General features: G+C 48.4%; 1 protein-coding gene across 1 annotated transcript in view; it reads left to right on the top strand.

Annotated features, from left to right (window-relative positions):
- LOC139422710 (dymeclin) overlaps positions 1-19,078 on the top strand; it is a 216,526-nt gene that overhangs the window by 46,315 nt on the left and 151,133 nt on the right. Inside the window, exons 7-8 of the mRNA XM_071173985.1 lie at positions 1-104; positions 3,769-3,911. The exon at positions 1-104 is cut by the window's left edge and continues 22 nt beyond it. Coding sequence (XP_071030086.1) covers positions 1-104; positions 3,769-3,911 — 247 coding nt within the window. The remainder of the gene's footprint in view (positions 105-3,768; positions 3,912-19,078) is intronic.

The raw sequence follows: 19,078 nt of genomic DNA, 5'->3' as shown, positions 1-19,078 counted from the left end.
TTTGAGGCTGTGACCACCATGTTGGTGTTACTGTCCTACCAGCTCTTCCACAAGGAGATACTGAGAGACGGACTCATTTACCAGTACCTGATGAAGGAACGATGGTGAGTAGAGTCATGGATCAACACACACACTCAGATCCTGTGAGACAGACTCATTTCCCAGTACCTGATGAAGGGACGATTGGAGTGTGGGGACGATTGGACTGTGGAAACATTTGAAAGGAATCAAATACAATTTGAACCCAGATCTGCTACATACCTCAACACACATGGGGGTGTGGCTATAGTCTCAAAGACATCCCCATTTTACTCTTACTCTACACAATGACCCAATCACATGATCTAAAAGTAACTCTTGGCACGGGAATATCCAGAATAACACAGAATAACACAATCACGTGAACTAAGGAACTTTAGCAAGTCTTCATGAGTCTTTGGAAATTAGTTTCGGATTCAAGGTTCCCCGAGTACCATGTTCTCAGCTCTCACTTTCTGTGAAAAGTGGCCCAGCTAAGATGTCTGTCTGTCTCGAGCACTAAGCAGAGAGCCAGTTATCTCCCTGGTGGTTCCAGAGGGGTACGTCCCAAATGACACTACTTCGTGCACTGCTTTTGACCAGGGCCCATTGTGGAGTTCTGGTCAAAAGTAGTGCACTACATAGACAACAGGGTGCCATTTGGGTTGGCCCAAACCCGTCTGGTAGTGTGTAACCAGGGGTCAAGAGGAGGCAGAACATATAGTGATTGTGTCTGTGGCGTAAGGATACGGGACAGGACGGGCAGGGGTAGTGCTCTGGTCAGTGTTGTGTCAAAGGTTCAGGGTTTACAGAGTTCCTGCCTGGCCTGGCTGCCGCCATGCTGGAGTGTTGTTTTGTTGCGAGAGCACGGTGTTCGTACACACTCACAAAGAGACGTACACACTCACAAAGCGTAGTACAAACACACACACACACACACACACGCGCACGACCCGACCCTGTCTGGGGTCCAGTGGGAGACTGGCCAGGGCACACAGGAAGCATCGGACGAAAAACAACGCCCACAAAAACACACAAGCTGTTTCTCTAAGCTGTCCACCTCTCTGTCTCTCTCTCTGTCTCTCTCTCTCTGTCTCTCTCTCTCGGTCTCTCTCTCTCTCTCTCTCTCTCTCTCTCTCTCTCTCTCTCTCTCTCTCTCTGTCTCTCTCTCTCTCTCTCTCTGTCTCTCTCTCTCTCTCTCTCTCTCTCTCTCTCTCTCTCTCTCTCTCTGTCTCTGTCTCTCTGTCTCTCTCTCTCTGTCTCTCTCTCTCTGTCTCTCTGTCTCTCTCTCTCTGTCTCTCTCTCTCTGTCTCTCTCTCTCTGTCTCTCTGTCTCTCTCTCTCTCGCACACCAGCCTCTCTCTCGCACGCACGCACACCAGCGTCTCTCGCACGCACGCACGCACGCACGCACACCAGCCTCTCTCGCACGCACGCACGCACACCAGCCTCTCTCTCGCACGCACCCACACCAGCCTCTCTCACGCACGCACCCACACCAGCCTCTCTCACGCACGCACCCACACCAGCCTCTCTCTCGCACGCACGCACCCACACCAGCCTCTTTCTCGCACGCACGCACCCACACCAGCCTCTTTCTCGCACGCACGCACTCACACCAGCCTCTCTCTCGCACGCACGCACGCCTCTCTCTCTCTCACGCACAGGGTTATATATGTAGTGAGATGCTGTTATTCAGAGAGGACACCTATGATTGTAGCTGTACACACACACACCAGCCTCTCTCTCACACACACACACACACACACACACACTACAGACTGTAGCCACACACACACACACACACACACCAGCCTCTCTCTCTCACACACACACACACACACTACAGACGGTAGCTACACACACACACACACACCAGCCTCTCTCACACACACACACACACACACACACACTACAGACTGTAGCTACACACACACACACACCAGCCTCTCACAATAGAGTTTGTGTTTCTCTCCTCACATTTTAAACACAACAAACATGCTTTTCTTGGGCAGTTTTCCCGTATCTGTCCAAGCTATTTTCATGTTTTAACGTTGGTTTCCCACAAAAACATCCAAAAACAGTAAACACCTATTATTATTAACACAGAAAGGCCAGTCATCCTGTCTCCCGAGTCCTTTAACGTATTTCATTATTTCAACATCGGTCTTGAGATTATGAGACCAACTCTCCTCTGGTTCACTGACAGGAAATACATGGAAAAGGTAAACAACCCCTGTTTCTTCAGATATGTGCTTTTAGGAAACTGTTACAACATGATAACAACCATTCGTGGTTAAAGTCCTGCTCATCCACTGGCAGCAGGTCTGTTTTCTGGTGCTGTGTCTGACTTGGTGTTACAGACTGTAGTCCTCTTGTCCCTGACCAGTCGGTTAGTGGCAGGGTAGCCTAGTGGTTAGAGCGTTGGACTATTAACCGGAAGGTTGCTGTAGATCTGTCGTACTGCCCCTGAACAAGACAGTTAACCCACTGTTCCTAGGCCGTCATTGAAAATAAGAATTTGTTCTTAAAACTGACTTGCCTAGTTAAATAAAGGTAAAATAAATAAATAAGAAAGTGAAGACCCTGCTAGTTAACATCAGCCCTGTTCTGTGTGGTGCTGTAGATGAGTTTCTGTCACTGACCCCTCCTCTTCTCTGTCTCTGTTCTGCCAGTGTGTCCCTGACCAGTCAGTTAGTGAAGACCCTGCTAGTTAACATCAGACCTGTTCTGTGTGGTGCTGTAGATGAGTTTCTGTCACTGACCCCTCCTCTTCTCTGTCTCTGTTCTGCCAGTGTGTCCCTGACCAGTCGGTTAGTGAAGACCCTGCTAGTTAACATCAGACCTGTTCTGTGTGGTGCTGTAGATGAGTTTCTGTCACTGACCCCTCCTCTTCTCTGTCTCTGTTCTGCCAGTGTGTCCCTGACCAGTCAGTTAGTGAAGACCCTGCTAGTTAACATCAGACCTGTTCTGTGTGGTGCTGTAGATCAGTTTCTGTCACTGACCTCCTCTTCTCTGTCTCTGTTCTGCCAGTGTGTCCCTGACCAGTCGGTTAGTGAAGACCCTGCTAGTTAACATCAGACCTGTTCTGTATGGTGCTGTAGATGAGTTTCTGTCACTGACCCCTCCTCTTCTCTGTCTCTGTTCTGCCAGTGTGTCCCTGACCAGTCAGTTAGTGAAGACCCTGCTAGTTAACATCAGACCTGTTCTGTGTGGTGCTGTAGATCAGTTTCTGTCACTGACCCCTCCTCTTCTCTGTCTCTGTTCTGCCAGTGTGTCCCTGACCAGTCAGTTAGTGAAGACCCTGCTAGTTAACATCAGACCTGTTCTGTGTGGTGCTGTAGATGAGTTTCTGTCACTGACCCCTCCTCTTCTCTGTCTCTGTTCTGCCAGTGTGTCCCTGACCAGTCAGTTAGTGAAGACCCTGCTAGTTAACATCAGACCTGTTCTGTGTGGTGCTGTAGATCAGTTTCTGTCACTGACCCCTCCTCTTCTCTGTCTCTGTTCTGCCAGTGTGTCCCTGACCAGTCAGTTAGTGAAGACCCTGCTAGTTAACATCAGACCTGTTCTGTGTGGTGCTGTAGATGAGTTTCTGTCACTGACCTCCTCTTCTCTGTCTCTGTTCTGCCAGTGTGTCCCTGACCAGTCAGTTAGTGAAGACCCTGCTAGTTAACATCAGACCTGTTCTGTGTGGTGCTGTAGATGAGTTTCTGTCACTGACCCCTCCTCTTCTCTGTCTCTGTTCTGCCAGTGTGTCCCTGACCAGTCGGTTAGTGAAGACCCTGCTGTATAACTTCATCAGACAGGAGAAGTGTCCTCCTCCCGCCACACACATCTTTGATCAGCAGTCTGACGGTGGAGGCCTGCTCTACGGCCTCGCCTCAGGGGTAGCAAGTAAGTACAAGAAGGTGAACACTGTTGTTTCGTACCGTTATCCTGTTGCTGTACAGGGTTATACAGTATTATCAGGAGTGCACATAAGGGGGCGCTATTTCTTTCTAAACTGAAATATTTTTTAATAATATGCAAATTCCCATAGCGGACGCTAGCTAAATGCTAACAAGCGCAATACAACACAAACTAATTGCAAGGACAGACACCCCAGCTCATAACGTTACACAACTATCTCAAAAGGTTTGCTGCACACACACAACAATTACTAAACAGCAGGGATCTGGATCCAGGAAGTATTTGTTGTTGTAATTGTTGACGGTGTTGAAAATCATACCGTTGGTATTTCAAAATACCCTGGTATACCACCCAAGTCTAGCACACACCCGCACAGAGATGCAGATACACACACCCGCACAGACGCGCCGATTCAGCCCGCGCAGACTAAGCCCGCACTCACACACACACACACACACACACACACACACACACAGGGTTATACAGTGGGGCAAAAAAGTATTTAGTCAGCCACCAATTGTGCAAGTTCTCCCACTTAAAAAGATGAGAGGCCTTTAACTTTCATCATAGCTACACTTCAACTATGACAGACAAAATGAGAAGAAAAAAATCCAGAAAATCACATTTTAGTTTTTTTATTGAATTTATTTGCAAATTATGGTGGAAAACTTTTGTTATTGACCAAATACTTATTTATCTCAATTCTTTGTTATATACCCTTTGTTGGCAATGACAGAGGTCAAATGTTTTCTGTAAGTCTTCACAAGGTTTTCACACACTGTTGCTGGTATTTTGGCCCATTCCTCCATGCAGATCTCCCCTAGAGCAGTGATGTTTTGGGGCGGTTGCTGGGCAACACGGACTTTCAACTCCCTCCAAAGATTTTCTATGGGGTTGAGATCTGGAGACAGGCTAGGCCACTCCAGGACCTTGAAATGCTTCTTACGAAGCCACTCCAGGACCTTGAAATGCTTCTTACGAAGCCACTCCTTCGTTGCCCGGGCGGTGTGTTTGGGATCATTGTCATGCTGAAAGACCCAGCCACGTTTCATCTTCAATGCCCTTGCTGGTGGAAGGAGGTTTTCACTCAAAATCCCACGATACATGGTCCCATTCATTCTTTCCTTTACACGGATCAGTCGTCCTGGTCCCTTTGCAGAAAAACAGCCCCAAAGCATGATGTTTGCACCCCCATGCTTCACAGTAGGTATAGTGTTCTTTGGATGCAACTCAGCATTCTTTGTCCTCCAAACACGACGAGTTGAGTTTTTACCAAAAAGTTATATTTTGGTTTCATCTGACCATATGACATTCTCCCAATCTTCTTCTGGATCATCCAAATGCTCTCTAGCAAACTTCAGACGGGCCTGGACATGTACTGGCTTGAGCAGGGGGACACGTCTGACACTGCAGTATTTGAGTCCCTGGCGGCGTAGTGTGTTACCGATGGTAGGCTTTGTTACTTTGGTCCCAGCTCTCTGCAGGTCATTCACTAGGTCCCCCCGTGGTGTTTCTGGGATTTTTGCTCACCGTTCTTGTGATCATTTTTAGTTGAAGTGTAGCTATGATGAATATTACAGGCCTCATCTTTTTAAGTGGGAGAACTTGCACAATTGGTGGCTGACTAAATACTTTTTTGCCCCACTGTAAGTGTAGTGAGGTTCTGTTATTCAGAGGACACCTATGACTGTAGCTGTACAGGGTTGATCAGTAAGGGGAGACATCACCTCCCCGACTGTATACTCTGCCTCGTCTCAACATAAATCACAAGATTGGTTTTCATCACATCATTTGAACGTTCAAATGTAATTGTACTGATGTAAGCCCAGACTCTCTCAGACATTAGTAGTGGAGGCAGAGGACAGCGCCAGAGAGACTTTACTTTCTCTCCCTCTGTCTCTCTCTCCCCGTCTGGCTCTCTCTCCCCGCCTGGCTCTCTCTCCCCGCCTGGCTCTCTCTCCCCGCCTGGCTCTCTCTCCCCGCCTGGCTCTCTCTCCCCGCCTGGCTCTCTCTCCCCGACTGGCTCTCTCTCCCCGACTGGCTCTCTCTCGGTCTCTCTTTCTCTCTCTCGGTCTCTCTTTCTCTCTCTCGGTCTCTCTTTCTCTCTCTCGGTCTCTCTTTCTCTCTCTCGGTCTCTCTTTCTCTCTCTCGGTCTCTCTTTCTCTCTCTCGGTCTCTCTTTCTCTCTCTCGGTCTCTCTTTCTCTCTCTCGGTCTCTCTCTCTCTCTCTCGGTCTCTCTTTCTCTCTCTCGGTCTCTCTTACTCTCTCTCGGTCTCTCTTTCTCTCTCTCGGTCTCTCTCTCTCTCTCTCGGTCTCTCTTTCTCTCTCTCGGTCTCTCTTTCTCTCTCTCGGTCTCTCTTTCTCTCTCTCGGTCTCTCTTTCTCTCTCTCGGTCTCTCTTTCTCTCTCTCGGTCTCTCTTTCTCTCTCTCGGTCTCTCTTTCTCTCTCTCGGTCTCTCTCTCTCTCTCTCGGTCTCTCTTTCTCTCTCTCGGTCTCTCTTTCTCTCTCTCGGTCTCTCTTTCTCTCTCTCGGTCTCTCTTTCTCTCTCTCGGTCTCTCTTTCTCGGCCTGTCTCTCGGCCTCTGTCTCACCCTCTGTCTCACCCTCTGTCTCACCCTCTGTCTCACCCTCTGTCTCTCTCCCTCTGTCTCTCTCGGCCTCTGTCTCTCGGCCTCTGTCTCTCGGCCTCTGTCTCTCGGCCTCTGTCTCTCGGCCTCTGTCTCTCGGCCTCTGTCTCTCTCTCTCGGCCTCTGTCTCTCTCTCTCGGCCTCTGTCTCTCTCTCTCGGCCTCTGTCTCTCTCGGCCTCTGTCTCTCTCTCTCTCGGCCTCTGTCTCTCTCGGCCTCTGTCTCTCATATATCCATGCATTTCACTTTTCATCTTTGAGACGCTGTGTTGCCTGTTCTTTCCTCATTGTCAGACCAAGACAGTTATGTTAGACCTCTGTCTAGATATTTTATCAATGTATGTAATGATTATGGCGGTGTGAGGTACTGTTGCACCCTCTACAACCACTGTGATTGTTCTTCCAGCTGAGTCAAATAATAATCTGTCCTTAATGGCCAAGTACTCTAAGACTGGCCACCCCTCAGAGCCTGGCTCCTCTCTAGGTTTCTTCCTAGGTTCCTACCTTTCTGGGGAGTTTTTCCTAGCCACCGTGCTTCTACACCTGCATTGCTTGCTGTTTGGGGTTTTAGTAAATGCAAAAGGGCTTTATAAAATAAATTTGATAGATGGATTGGAAAGACTTTGGCCAGAAGGAAGAAATGTATTTGACATTTTCTTTGTAGTGTTTTGTGTATGTTTTTTACTCTCTCCATCGTTCCAATCGTCCACTTCTGCATTACCCGAGTCTGTCTCTCTTCACACAAGGCTCTTCTCACACCACTATTGGCTGCTGGGTCGGGTTCAGCAGGAGGTCAGACCAGTCTGCCTGGTTGATTTACAGTGGTGGAGGATCCTCAGGTCTGTCTGTGTGTGTGTGGACTTCTCATTGAGATAGCCCCATAATGTCTCCCGTTCACAGGACCAAAGAGGGCTGTGTGCTCACGGATAGATAGAAATAGACAGACAACACTGTAGCATTGGCTAGACTGGACAGGTGCCTGACTGTGCTAGTCTCTTCATTACTTTGCTTTGTTTATGATTCTTCCACGTCCTCTCTCATTCTAGAATGGCAGCTAGCGAGCTAAATCCCTTTACTCTCTGCCTACATGCCATGGCTGCAGTTAACCACAGTCTACAATGTACCCTGGTTGTAAATCAGGACTTGAGTACACTACTCACACTGATGTCTTTATGTAGGACAACGAGCCTGTTCTGTCTGACAGCCAAGCGGAAGAATGAATGGTATTTGTCCTGCAGAGGACAGTCCCCTGGACAATGAGAAGGGATGTGTTGGTGGTACCACAGGGGACTGGGCTGTTAACAGTGTTGTGGTTATTATTAAGGGTCTGATTTGGCCTGAGATCAGACGGTTTGTATTGGCATGTTGTGCTCTCCTGCCTCCCCTGCGCCTCCTGCTCTTCCTGGCTACGAACGCACATACACACACACACTCCTGCGCCTCCTGTTCTTCCTGGCTACGAACGCACATACACACACACACTCCTGCGCCTCCTGCTCTTCCTGGCTACGAACGCACATACACACACACACACACTCCTGCGCCTCCTGCTCTTCCTGGCTACGAACGCACATACACACACACACTCCTGCGCCTCCTGCTCTTCCTGGCTACGAACGCACATACACACACACACACACTCCTGCGCCTCCTGCTCTTCCTGGCTACGAACGCACATACACACACACACACACTCCTGCGCCTCCTGCTCTTCCTGGCTACGAACGCACATACACACACACACTCCTGCGCCTCCTGCTCTTCCTGGCTACGAACGCACATACACACACACTCCTGCGCCTCCTGCTCTTCCTGGCTACGAACGCACATACACACACACACTCCTGCGCCTCCTGCTCTTCCTGGCTACGAACGCACATACACACACACTCCTGCGCCTCCTGCTCTTCCTGGCTACGAACGCACATACACACACACACTCCTGCGCCTCCTGCTCTTCCTGGCTACGAACGCACATACACACTCCTGCGCCTCCTGCTCTTCCTGGCTACGAACGCACATACACACACACACTCCTGCGCCTCCTGCTCTTCCTGGCTACGAACGCACATACACACACACACTCCTGCGCCTCCTGCTCTTCCTGGCTACGAACGCACATACACACACACACTCCTGCTCTTCCTGGCTACGAACGCACATACACACACACACTCCTGCGCCTCCTGCTCTTCCTGGCTACGAACGCACATACACACACACACTCCTGCGCCTCCTGCTCTTCCTGGCTACGAACGCACATACACACACACACTCCTGCGCCTCCTGCTCTTCCTGGCTACGAACGCACATACACACTCCTGCGCCTCCTGCTCTTCCTGGCTACGAACGCATATACACACTCCTGCGCCTCCTGCTCTTCCTGGCTACGAACGCACATACACACACACACTCCTGCGCCTCCTGCTCTTCCTGGCTACGAACGCACATACACACACACACACTCCTGCGCCTCCTGCTCTTCCTGGCTACGAACGCACATACACACACACATTCCTGCGCCTCCTGCTCTTCCTGGCTACGAACGCACATACACACACACACTCCTGCGCCTCCTGCTCTTCCTGGCTACGAACGCACATACACACACACACTCCTGCGCCCCCTGCTCTTCCTCGCTACGAACGCACATACACACACACACTCCTGCGCCTCCTGCTCTTCCTGGCTACGAACGCACATACACACACACACTCCTGCGCCTCCTGCTCTTCCTGGCTACGAACGCACATACACACTCCTGCGCCTCCTGCTCTTCCTGGCTACGAACGCACATACACACACACACTCCTGCGCCTCCTGCTCTTCCTGGCTACGAACGCACATACACACACACACTCCTGCGCCTCCTGCTCTTCCTGGCTACGAACGCACATACACACACACACTCCTGCGCCTCCTGCTCTTCCTGGCTACGAACGCACATACACACACACACACACTCCTGCGCCTCCTGCTCTTCCTGGCTACGAACGCACATACACACACACACTCCTGCGCCTCCTGCTCTTCCTGGCTACGAACGCACATACACACACACGCTCTTGCGCCTCCTGCTCTTCCTGGCTACGAACGCACATACACACTCCTGCGCCTCCTGCTCTTCCTGGCTACGAACGCATATACACACTCCTGCGCCTCCTGCTCTTCCTGGCTACGAACGCACATACACACACACACTCCTGCGCCTCCTGCTCTTCCTGGCTACGAACGCACATACACACACACACTCCTGCGCCTCCTGCTCTTCCTGGCTACGAACGCACATACACACACACACTCCTGCGCCAGGGAAATCTAGCGAAGGAGCATGAAGGAAAGGCTTTCAGGAAGGAGGGAGGGGCTGAGGGAGGGGCCAGTTGGAACGTTCCTCATCAGACGAGATGGGACCGCTACTCAGAGCTCTGTGGGTGGGACTGAGGGCATGACTGAGGGAGGGGCCAGTTGGAACGTTCCTCATCAGACGAGATGGGACCGCTACTCAGAGCTCTGTGGGCGGGGCTGAGGGAGGGGCCTGTTGGAACGTTCCTCATCAGACGAGATGGGACCGCTACTCAGAGCTCTGTGGGCGGGACTGAGGGCGGGACTGAGGGCGGGACTGAGGGAGGGGCCAGTTGGAACGTTCCTCATCAGACGAGATGGGACCGCTACTCAGATCTCTGTGGGCGGGACTGAGGGAGGGGCCAGTTGGAACGTTCCTCATCAGACGAGATGGGACCGCTTCTCAGAGCTCTGTGGGCGGGACTGAGGGAGGGGCCAGTTGGAACGTTCCTCATCAGACGAGATGGGACCGCTACTCAGAGCTCTGTGGGAGGGACTGAGGGCGGGACTGAGGGAGGGGCCAGTTGGAACGTTCCTCATCAGACGAGATGGGACCGCTATTCAGATCTCTGTGGGCGGGACTGAGGGAGGGGCTGAGGGAGGGGCCAGTTGGAAAGTTCCTCATCAGACGAGATGGGACCGCTACTCAGAGCTCTGTGGGAGGTAGGCAGGGACTGAGGGAGGGAGAAGAGAGATATTAGATAGTGAGTGAAAGAGACCGGGAATGGCTGTTTTCTTCTCCCATAATGTATTTTTCATCCAAGAGGTCCATGATCATGAAATTGTCCTATTTGCCTGGTGTGGTGCTTTATTTTCAAATGTTTCCTGTTCTTTTTTAGAACTGTTGAATTCTTCCTAGGCCCATGCGCTTTGTGTACATGAAAGATCCTATTTCAGAATGACATTTAAAAAAAACAGCAAACCGGAGTGGAATGATGTAAATGTAGTGCTTAGAAAATTGTTGGCATCACAAAGATGTAGTGATGGTCTCTTTCATCTCTCAGCCTGACACGGGGCACGACACGGGGCACGACACGGGGCAAGTTATAGGAGAAGAGAGGGATAAAACCAATTACTGGAGAAAGAGATGAGATACAACCATGAGTCAATCAAACAGCAGAACGAGGGGGAACTGTTGTGTACAGACTCAGTGAGCATAGCCTGGCTACTGAGAGAGGCTGCCACAGGCAGACCTGGCTCTCAAGAGAAGACAGTCTATGTACACACTACCCATAAAATGTGATAGAAGCTGAGCTGCACTTCCTAATCTCCTGCCTAATGTATGACCATATAAGAGACACATTTCCCTCATATTACACAAAGAATTGGTAATCAAATCCAATTTTGATAATCTTACATATCTATTAGGTGAAATACCACAGTGTGCCATCACAGCAGCAATATTGGTGACCTGTTGCCACAAGGGGCTACCTGTGAAGAACAAACACCATTGTAAATACAACCCAACAGTGGTAGGTCTGATTACCACGAGACTAAAGGGGGGGGGTGTGAGGGCCCTGGCAGGGTGGGGCCAGTAAAATAACCTCTCAAAGTCAACAAAACGAAGGAGCTGATCATGGACAGTAGAGAGAGCACACCCCCATCCACATCGATGAGGGTGAAGAGCTCTCCAGAGGGTGGTGCACAGTCCCTCCAGTACATCTACAGTGTTACAGGAAGGCCTAGAAGATAATCAAGAACCTCTGCCACCTGAGCCACGGCCTGCTACCATGTAGAAGGCGGAGACAGCACAGGTGCATCAAAACTGGCATCAATCTGTTTTTGCTTCATCATTATGGGTTATTGTGTGTAGATTGATGTGTAAATAACACTATTTAATCAATTTTAAAATATTGGTTAATGTTACAAATTTGGCCTCAGAACAGCAGAACAGCCTCTGTACAAGGTGTCGAAAGCGTTCCACAGGGATGCTGGCCCATGTTGACTCCAACGCTTCCTACAGTTGTGTCAAGTTGGCTGGATGTCCTTTGTGTGGTGGACCATTCTTGATATACACAGGAAACTGTTGAGCGTGAAAAACCCTGCTGCGTTGCAGTTCTTGACACAAACTGGTGCGCCTGCCATATCCCGTATCCCGTTCAAAGGCACTTAAATATGTTGTTTTGCCCATTCACCCTCTGAATGGCACACATTCTCAATTGTCTCAAGGCTTAAAAATCCTTCTTTAACCTGACACCAGCTCTGTGACTGGTACAGATGAACTGCAATAGACAGACCGCATACAGGACAAGACATTCAACATGGATTTGAAGTGGATTTAACAAGATATCAACAAGGATTCACCTGGTCAGTCTGTCGTGGGGAAAATAATGCACCACATCAGGAAAATATGACGATTTCATGGACCTCTTGGATGAAAAATACGTTATGGGAGAAGAAAACAGCCATTCCCTGTCTTCATGTTTTCATCACTCAGAGTATGGTATGTTACCATGCCAGTAAAGCCCATTGAATTGAGAGAGGCAGAGCGAGTGAGTGACCGGCTGTCTGAATGGAAAACAAGAAGAGCCCATGGTCAAACAAAACAAGAGGAAGAGGGGCCCTTTATGGACACGGAGGGAGAGAGACTGAGTCTGAATGGATCGGCGGTCAGCGGTTTCCCTTAGATAAGTGTCCTTTGTTGGTGGCAGACGCCTATCAGTGGGCCATCAGAAGCCGGCCAGTCTCTGTCTCTGACTACTGTGTGTGTGTGTGTGTGTGTGTGTGTGTGTGTGTGTGTGTGTGTGTGTGTTTCCCTTTGTGTGTAAGTGCAACTACTGTCTGACTGTTATCAGAGGTCAGAGTTATGCCTTGTCCTCTCTGTAATCCCCCAGAGCCTCAGTGTCTGCTACTGCCTCGTCTCCTCCCTCTCTCTCTCACACACACACACACACACACACACACACACACACACACACACACACACACACACACACAGACTAATAGATAGACGCCATATAGGATTTTGGCTGACTGGTTGTAGTCATGACGGTCACGTCCACAGCTGGGACAGACCGTCGTCTCTCCCCTTACTGAGATGACTGGAGCACAGACTGGAAACTGCCTGGTGTGTCCACACTGGAACAAATTGTGTAATGTGACAGACAGAGCTAACATGCCCTGCAGGCCTCGATGGACGGACGGGCAGGCAGGCAGGCATGCAGACAGGCAGACAGACGGGCAGGCATGCAGACAGGCAGACAGACGGGCAGGCAGGCAGACGGGTTGGTTAAGGCTCCCTTTTTTTCAGTTTGAAGCATTCTTTCCTCAGATTTTCCCGTCACTCATTTACCCCCAGCATGATCATATAATCCTGTTTCACATGCCACCACAGGACTCTGTGTGTGCGCGTGCATGCTTAAAGATGTGTCTTACTCATAGCCCTGTGCCTGTATGATCTTTAGTTGGACATTCCCAGCCAGTCTCTCTGCCAGCCAGTCTCTTAGCCTGCCTCAGTCAGTCACACTATGTCTGTGGGCAGGGCTGGAGCCGACCTATGAATCTCTATTCATCACACCAGTTTTATATCAGCCCTCTCATTTGTCTCCATGGAAAGAAGAGATTGTTGAAGCCATCCAACCAGCTGCATTGTAATCGCCCCTTTTACTGTATTACTGTAGGCTTCCTAATGTTCCAATGCTCTGTGAGAAATGACAATCTAAGATGATTCCATCCAGACATCGTCTGACTGAGACAGTTGGCTTAGAGGACATTCCAAATGGGACCCTGTTTCTAATGGGGCGGCAGGTAGCCTAGTGGTTAGAGTGTAGAGGCGTCATGAAGCCTAGTGGTTAGAGTGTAGAGACGGAAGGAAGCCTAGTGGTTAGAGTGTAGAGGCGGCAGGTAGCCCAGTGGTTAGAGTGTAGAGGCGGCAGGTAGCCCAGTGGTTAGAGTGTAGAGGCGGCAGGTAGCCCAGTGGTTAGAGTGTAGAGGCGTCAGGTAGCCCAGTGGTTAGTGTCGGGCCAGTAACCGAAAGGTTGCTAGATCGAATCCCAGAGCTGACAAGGTAAAAATCTGTGGTTCTGCCCCTGAACAAGGCAGTTAACCCACTGTTCCTAGGCCGTCATTGAAAATAAGAATTTGTTCTTAACTGACTTGCCTAGTTAAATAAAGGTTAAATAAAAACATAATGGCACTGGTCCAAAGTCGTGTACTAAATAGGGTTCCATTTGGGATTCACCCTTTGTTGCCATGAAAACTATTCAAGCTCTTACTAGCAGCAGTGAAAACGGTTGGGCTGAATTCATGTACAGGGGCTTTCATCCCGTCGCTCCGGTTCTTTTCTATTTTTTTGAGTCGTGGTCGTCGTTGTAGTTCATCTGTACTGGTCACAGAGCTGGTGTCAGTCTGTGTCTGTATTCTGACTTCGCATTTTAAATAACCAGACGTTGGAACAAATGGTTTATTGGTTTAGAAAATAGACATTAATTTATTGAATATTTTGTGTATAATGCCATGTCTTTCGGTGCTGCCAATGTCGCCTCTAAAGAGAAAATGATGCATGTTCGAGTTTGGTTGGGATGCCGGAGATTTAACTGGGTCATTTACGCATTCAAATAATGTATTTTGTGTATTTGTTTGCCTTACAAAGTGCACATTGTAATGCTATTGAGAACTATTTCTACAGGAATGTATGTTACAAACGTACCTGTTTTAATCCTTGTTTATTGGGGAGGTGAATCATTTCTTTTATTTCTGCTGCATCAGGAAAGAGGGTTGGCAAGCCAGGTCCTGGATCTGAAGCACCATTTTAAACTGGCCAAATCCCAGGAAGGAGGGTTGGCAAGCCAGGTCCTGGATCTGAAGCACCATTTTAAACAGGCCAAATCCCAGGAAGGAGGGTTGGCAAGCCAGGTCCTGGATCTGAAGCACCATTTTAAACTGGCCAAATCCCAGGAAGGAGGGTTGGCAAGCCAGGTCCTGGATCTGAAGCACCATTTTAAACTGGCCAAATCCCAGGAAGGAGGGTTGGCAAGCCAGGTCCTGGATCTGAAGCACCATTTTAAACTGGCCAAATCCCAGGGGGAGATACATATTTTCCCCAGAGTCAGATGAACTCGTGGATACCATTTGAATGTATCTTTGTTTGAGGCATGCTAGCTGTTACCATAGACATCCAGTCATTGTGCTAAAGCTAGTTAGCGTTGGCTGGCGAAACTACCTCCTATCACGTCCTTCATCCTGGATGTCACTTAGCATGTTTTCCTCAGAGAAAAGGTCTGAAAAGGGAGAGGAAACATTTCATCCTGGTTATTAGTGAAGTTGAGTAGTTGAGTAGTGCCTGGTCTGCCAGTTCACAGTTGTCCTGAGGAAGTGGAGCAGAGCTTAGTCATGCCAAGGCCCGTCTCCCCGTCAGCGTTTCCCGCGTTCCAAATGGTACCCTATTCTCTACATAGAGCACTACTTAGGGATTAGGGTGTCATTAGGGATATACAGACCTGTCTGTGTGTTCACGTGTCACTGTGCCAGGTTTGCCCCACAGTGTGTGTGTGTGTGTCGGTCTGCGCCAGACTGGCCCCACGGCACCATAGTGCCACCTGTCTAACTTCCTGTCCAGAACAAAGCAGCTGACAATGTAGAGGCACAGGAAGTGGCGGTGTGTGTGTGTGTGTGTGTGTGTGTGTGTGTGTGTGTGTGTGTGTGTGTGTGTGTGTGTGTGTGTGTGTGTGTGTGTGTGTACACGTGTACCACCAACTGAATATTGCTCTGTCCGGAGTACCCCTGAAGTACCCCCTCATGTGCATTTTACCAGTGAGCCTATGGTCTCATGAGTCTTCTCAAGTACCCCCTGTGCATAGACCAAGTACCCCCAGAGGTGCTAGTACCCCTGGTTGGGGACCACTGTGTCAGACTATATGAACCACTGTGTTAGACTATAAGTCTGCAATTTAACAATCTAGTAATGTGTGGCTTGACATTTTGTTCCACATCTGAAGCTAGATTAAATCTGGTTTTAGAAGTAGGCTAATAATAAAATAAGATGACAGAATCCAGAGTAAATTACGACCAGAAATGATGAGTGTAGATGAAGTACTGCTGCCAAGACCCGGACTATACAGTATGTATAGAGAATATAGTCATCATGCTCTCGGTTGAATTGTCTGTTTCCATGGACACATTGAAATGAATTCAGTGATGCTCTGGCTGTGAATAGTTGGAATAGCAGCCCCTGTTGTCATAATTGAGAGGAGACCAAACCAACCTATACTGCCTATGGCTCCACAGTGCATATATACAGGACATGAGGTCTGGGAGCCCGTACGTGTGTGTGTGTGTGTGTATGGACTGTGTGTACATCTTGTGTGTGTCTGAGTGTACTGTATCTGTGTGTGTGTGTGTGTGTGTGTGTGTGTGTGTGTGTGTGTGTCATTATCAGAAGGATGTTTAATTACCGTGGGATGGCATGGCGTGGTATGTTCTGCGTATTTCTCCTATCGTTGGTTTATCATCACGGCTACCAGCCTCACAGTGTCTGTCTATAAGCTGCTGGGCCTCCGTCACCATGTCTTAATTTGTTTACTCTTCTGCAAATAAAACTTAAGACTGGAAACATGTAAGCACAATGTGTCACTGTCTGTTCTGTTACCGTCAAACGTAGACACACACACACACACACACACACACACACACACACACACACACACACACACACACACACATTCTGTCCCTATTTGCTCACCCCTACCTCCCTTTCATGTTTCCAGTCAGAAACGGTTCTTGTTCCTGGATGCTGGGGTTTATGAAATTCCCCTCTGACCCTTTTTGTGCCTCATTTATCAATCATGGCAGAAAGAATGTGTGTAAATAGTTTGTAGAAATTCAGCATTTACCAAAGATTTACAGTGCCTAGTATTCAGTCCCATTGGCTTTTTCCACATTTTGTTAGGTTATAGCCTTATTCTAAAATGTATTAAATCGTTCCCCCCCCCCCATCAATACCCCATAATGACAAACAAAAAAAGTTTTTTAGACATTTCTGCTAAGTTATTAAAAATAGAAAACTGATATCACATAAGTATTCAGATCTTTACTCAGTACTTTGTTGAAGTACCTTTGGCAGCGATTCCAGCATCAAGTCTTCTTGGAAGGTGAACCTTTGCCCCAGTATGAGGCCTTGATCGCTCTGGAGAAGGTTTTCATTGCTCTGTTCATCTTTGCCTCAATCCTGACTAGTCTCCCAATCCCTGCTGCTGAAAAACATCCCCACAGCATGATGCTGCCACCACCATGCTTCACCGTAGGGATGGTGCCAGCTTTCTTCAAGACGTGATACTTGGCATTCAGGCCAGAGTTATATCCTGGTTTCATCAGACCAGAGAATCTTGTTTCTCATGGTCTGAGTGTCTAGGTGCCTTTTGGCAATCTCCAAGTGGGTTGTGGTGCCTTTTACTGAGAAGTGGCTTCCGTCTGGTCACTACCATAAAGGCCTGATTGGTGGAGTGCTGCAGAGATGGTTGTCCTTCTGGAAGGTTTTCCCCATCCCCACAGAGGAACTCTAGAGCTCTGTCAGTGACCATTGGGTTCTTGGGCCTTGGCAAGGAAGGTGACCACCTCCCTCGATTGCTCAGTTTGGCCGGGCGGTCAACTTTAGGAAGAGTCTTGGTGGTTCCAAACTTCTTCCATTTAAGAATGATAGAGGCCACTGTGTTATTGGGGACCTTCAATGCTGCAGACATGTTTTGGTACCCTTTCCCAGATCTGTGCCTTGACACAATCCTGTCTTGGCCAATTCCTCCAACCTCATTCCTTCAACCTTTACTCTGACATGCACTGTCAACTGTGGGATCTTATATAGACAGGTGTGTGCCTTTCCAAATAATTTCCAATCAACTGAATTTACCACAGGTGGACTCAAATCAAGTTGTAGAAACAAGGATGATCAATGGAAACAGGATGCACCTGAGCTCAATTTCGAGTAATACATTTAATACATTTGTAAAAATGTCAACTTTTTTTTTGTTGCTTTGTCATTATGGGGTATAGTGTGTAGGTTTATTAGGAAGGTTTATTTATTTATTGCATTTTAGAATAAGACTATCACGTAACAAAATGTAGAAAAAGTCAAGAGGTCTGAATACTTTCCGAAGGCACTGTAGGAGCTCAAATAGGTAAACAAAACCATTGGTGTACGAAACGTGATACATCTTGTGTGGGAGGGAGCTGTGACAAGGAGCTGGGTTGGAAGATGGTGTGTAGGTAGGTAGGTAGCTTGACCTGGTAAACAAACCACTTCCAAGGTGTCAGAAACATTAATACAATCTTGTGTGGAAGGAAGCTGTGAGTGTGTAGGCTGTTACTGCTGTTTCTGCTTTACTGACACCATCACTTGTTGTTGAGGTCATCTCCTATCATATCGTCCACCGTTAGCCTCAGACCTATATCAACAGTACAGATTAGAGGTCGACCGATTAATCGGAATGGACGATTAATTAGGGCAGATTTCAAGTTTTCATAACAATCGGAAATCGGTATTTATGGACACGGGTTTGGCCTTTTTTTCCCTTTCTTTTTTACACCTTTATTTAACGAGGCAAGTCAGTTAAGAACACATTCTTATTTTCAATGACGGCCTAGGAACAGTGGGTTAACTGCCTTGTTCAGGGGCAGAACGACAGATTTTTACCTCGTCAGCTCAGGGATTCATTCTTGCAACCTTACGGTTAACTAGTCCAATGCTCTAATCACCTGCCTTACTCCACTCCACGAGGAGCCTGCCTGTTACGCGGATGCAGTAAGAAGCCAAGGTAAGTTGCTAGCTAGCGTTAAACTTATCTTATATAAAACAATCAGCATATAATTGGTAGATTTGGATAGAAAACACTCGAAAGTTTCAAACGGTTAGGACTCAAATTGCAGTTCCTATGCCTTCCACTAGATGTCAAGTATTTAGAAATTGTTTCAGGCTTGTATTCTGAAAAATGAGGGAGTAAGAGCAGTCTGAATGAGTGGACCCTGCAGTGTCACAGAGCTTTTTCATGCGCTCGACCGAGAGGGTTCCTCTCTTGTTTACCTTTTTATATTGACAACGTTATTGTCCGGTTGAAATAATATTGATTATTTAGGCTAAAAACAACCTGAGGATTGTATATAAACATCGTTTGACATGTTTCTATGAACTTTACGGATACAATTTGGATTTTTTGTCTGCCTGTTGTGACTGCGTTTGAGCCTGTGGATTACTGAAAT

Source organism: Oncorhynchus clarkii, chromosome 12, assembly GCF_045791955.1.
Source record: "Oncorhynchus clarkii lewisi isolate Uvic-CL-2024 chromosome 12, UVic_Ocla_1.0, whole genome shotgun sequence".
Taxonomy (NCBI): Eukaryota; Metazoa; Chordata; class Actinopteri; order Salmoniformes; family Salmonidae; genus Oncorhynchus; species Oncorhynchus clarkii.
Note: the sequence above shows the minus strand (reverse complement) of the source record. Positions and strands in the feature narration are given on the sequence as shown.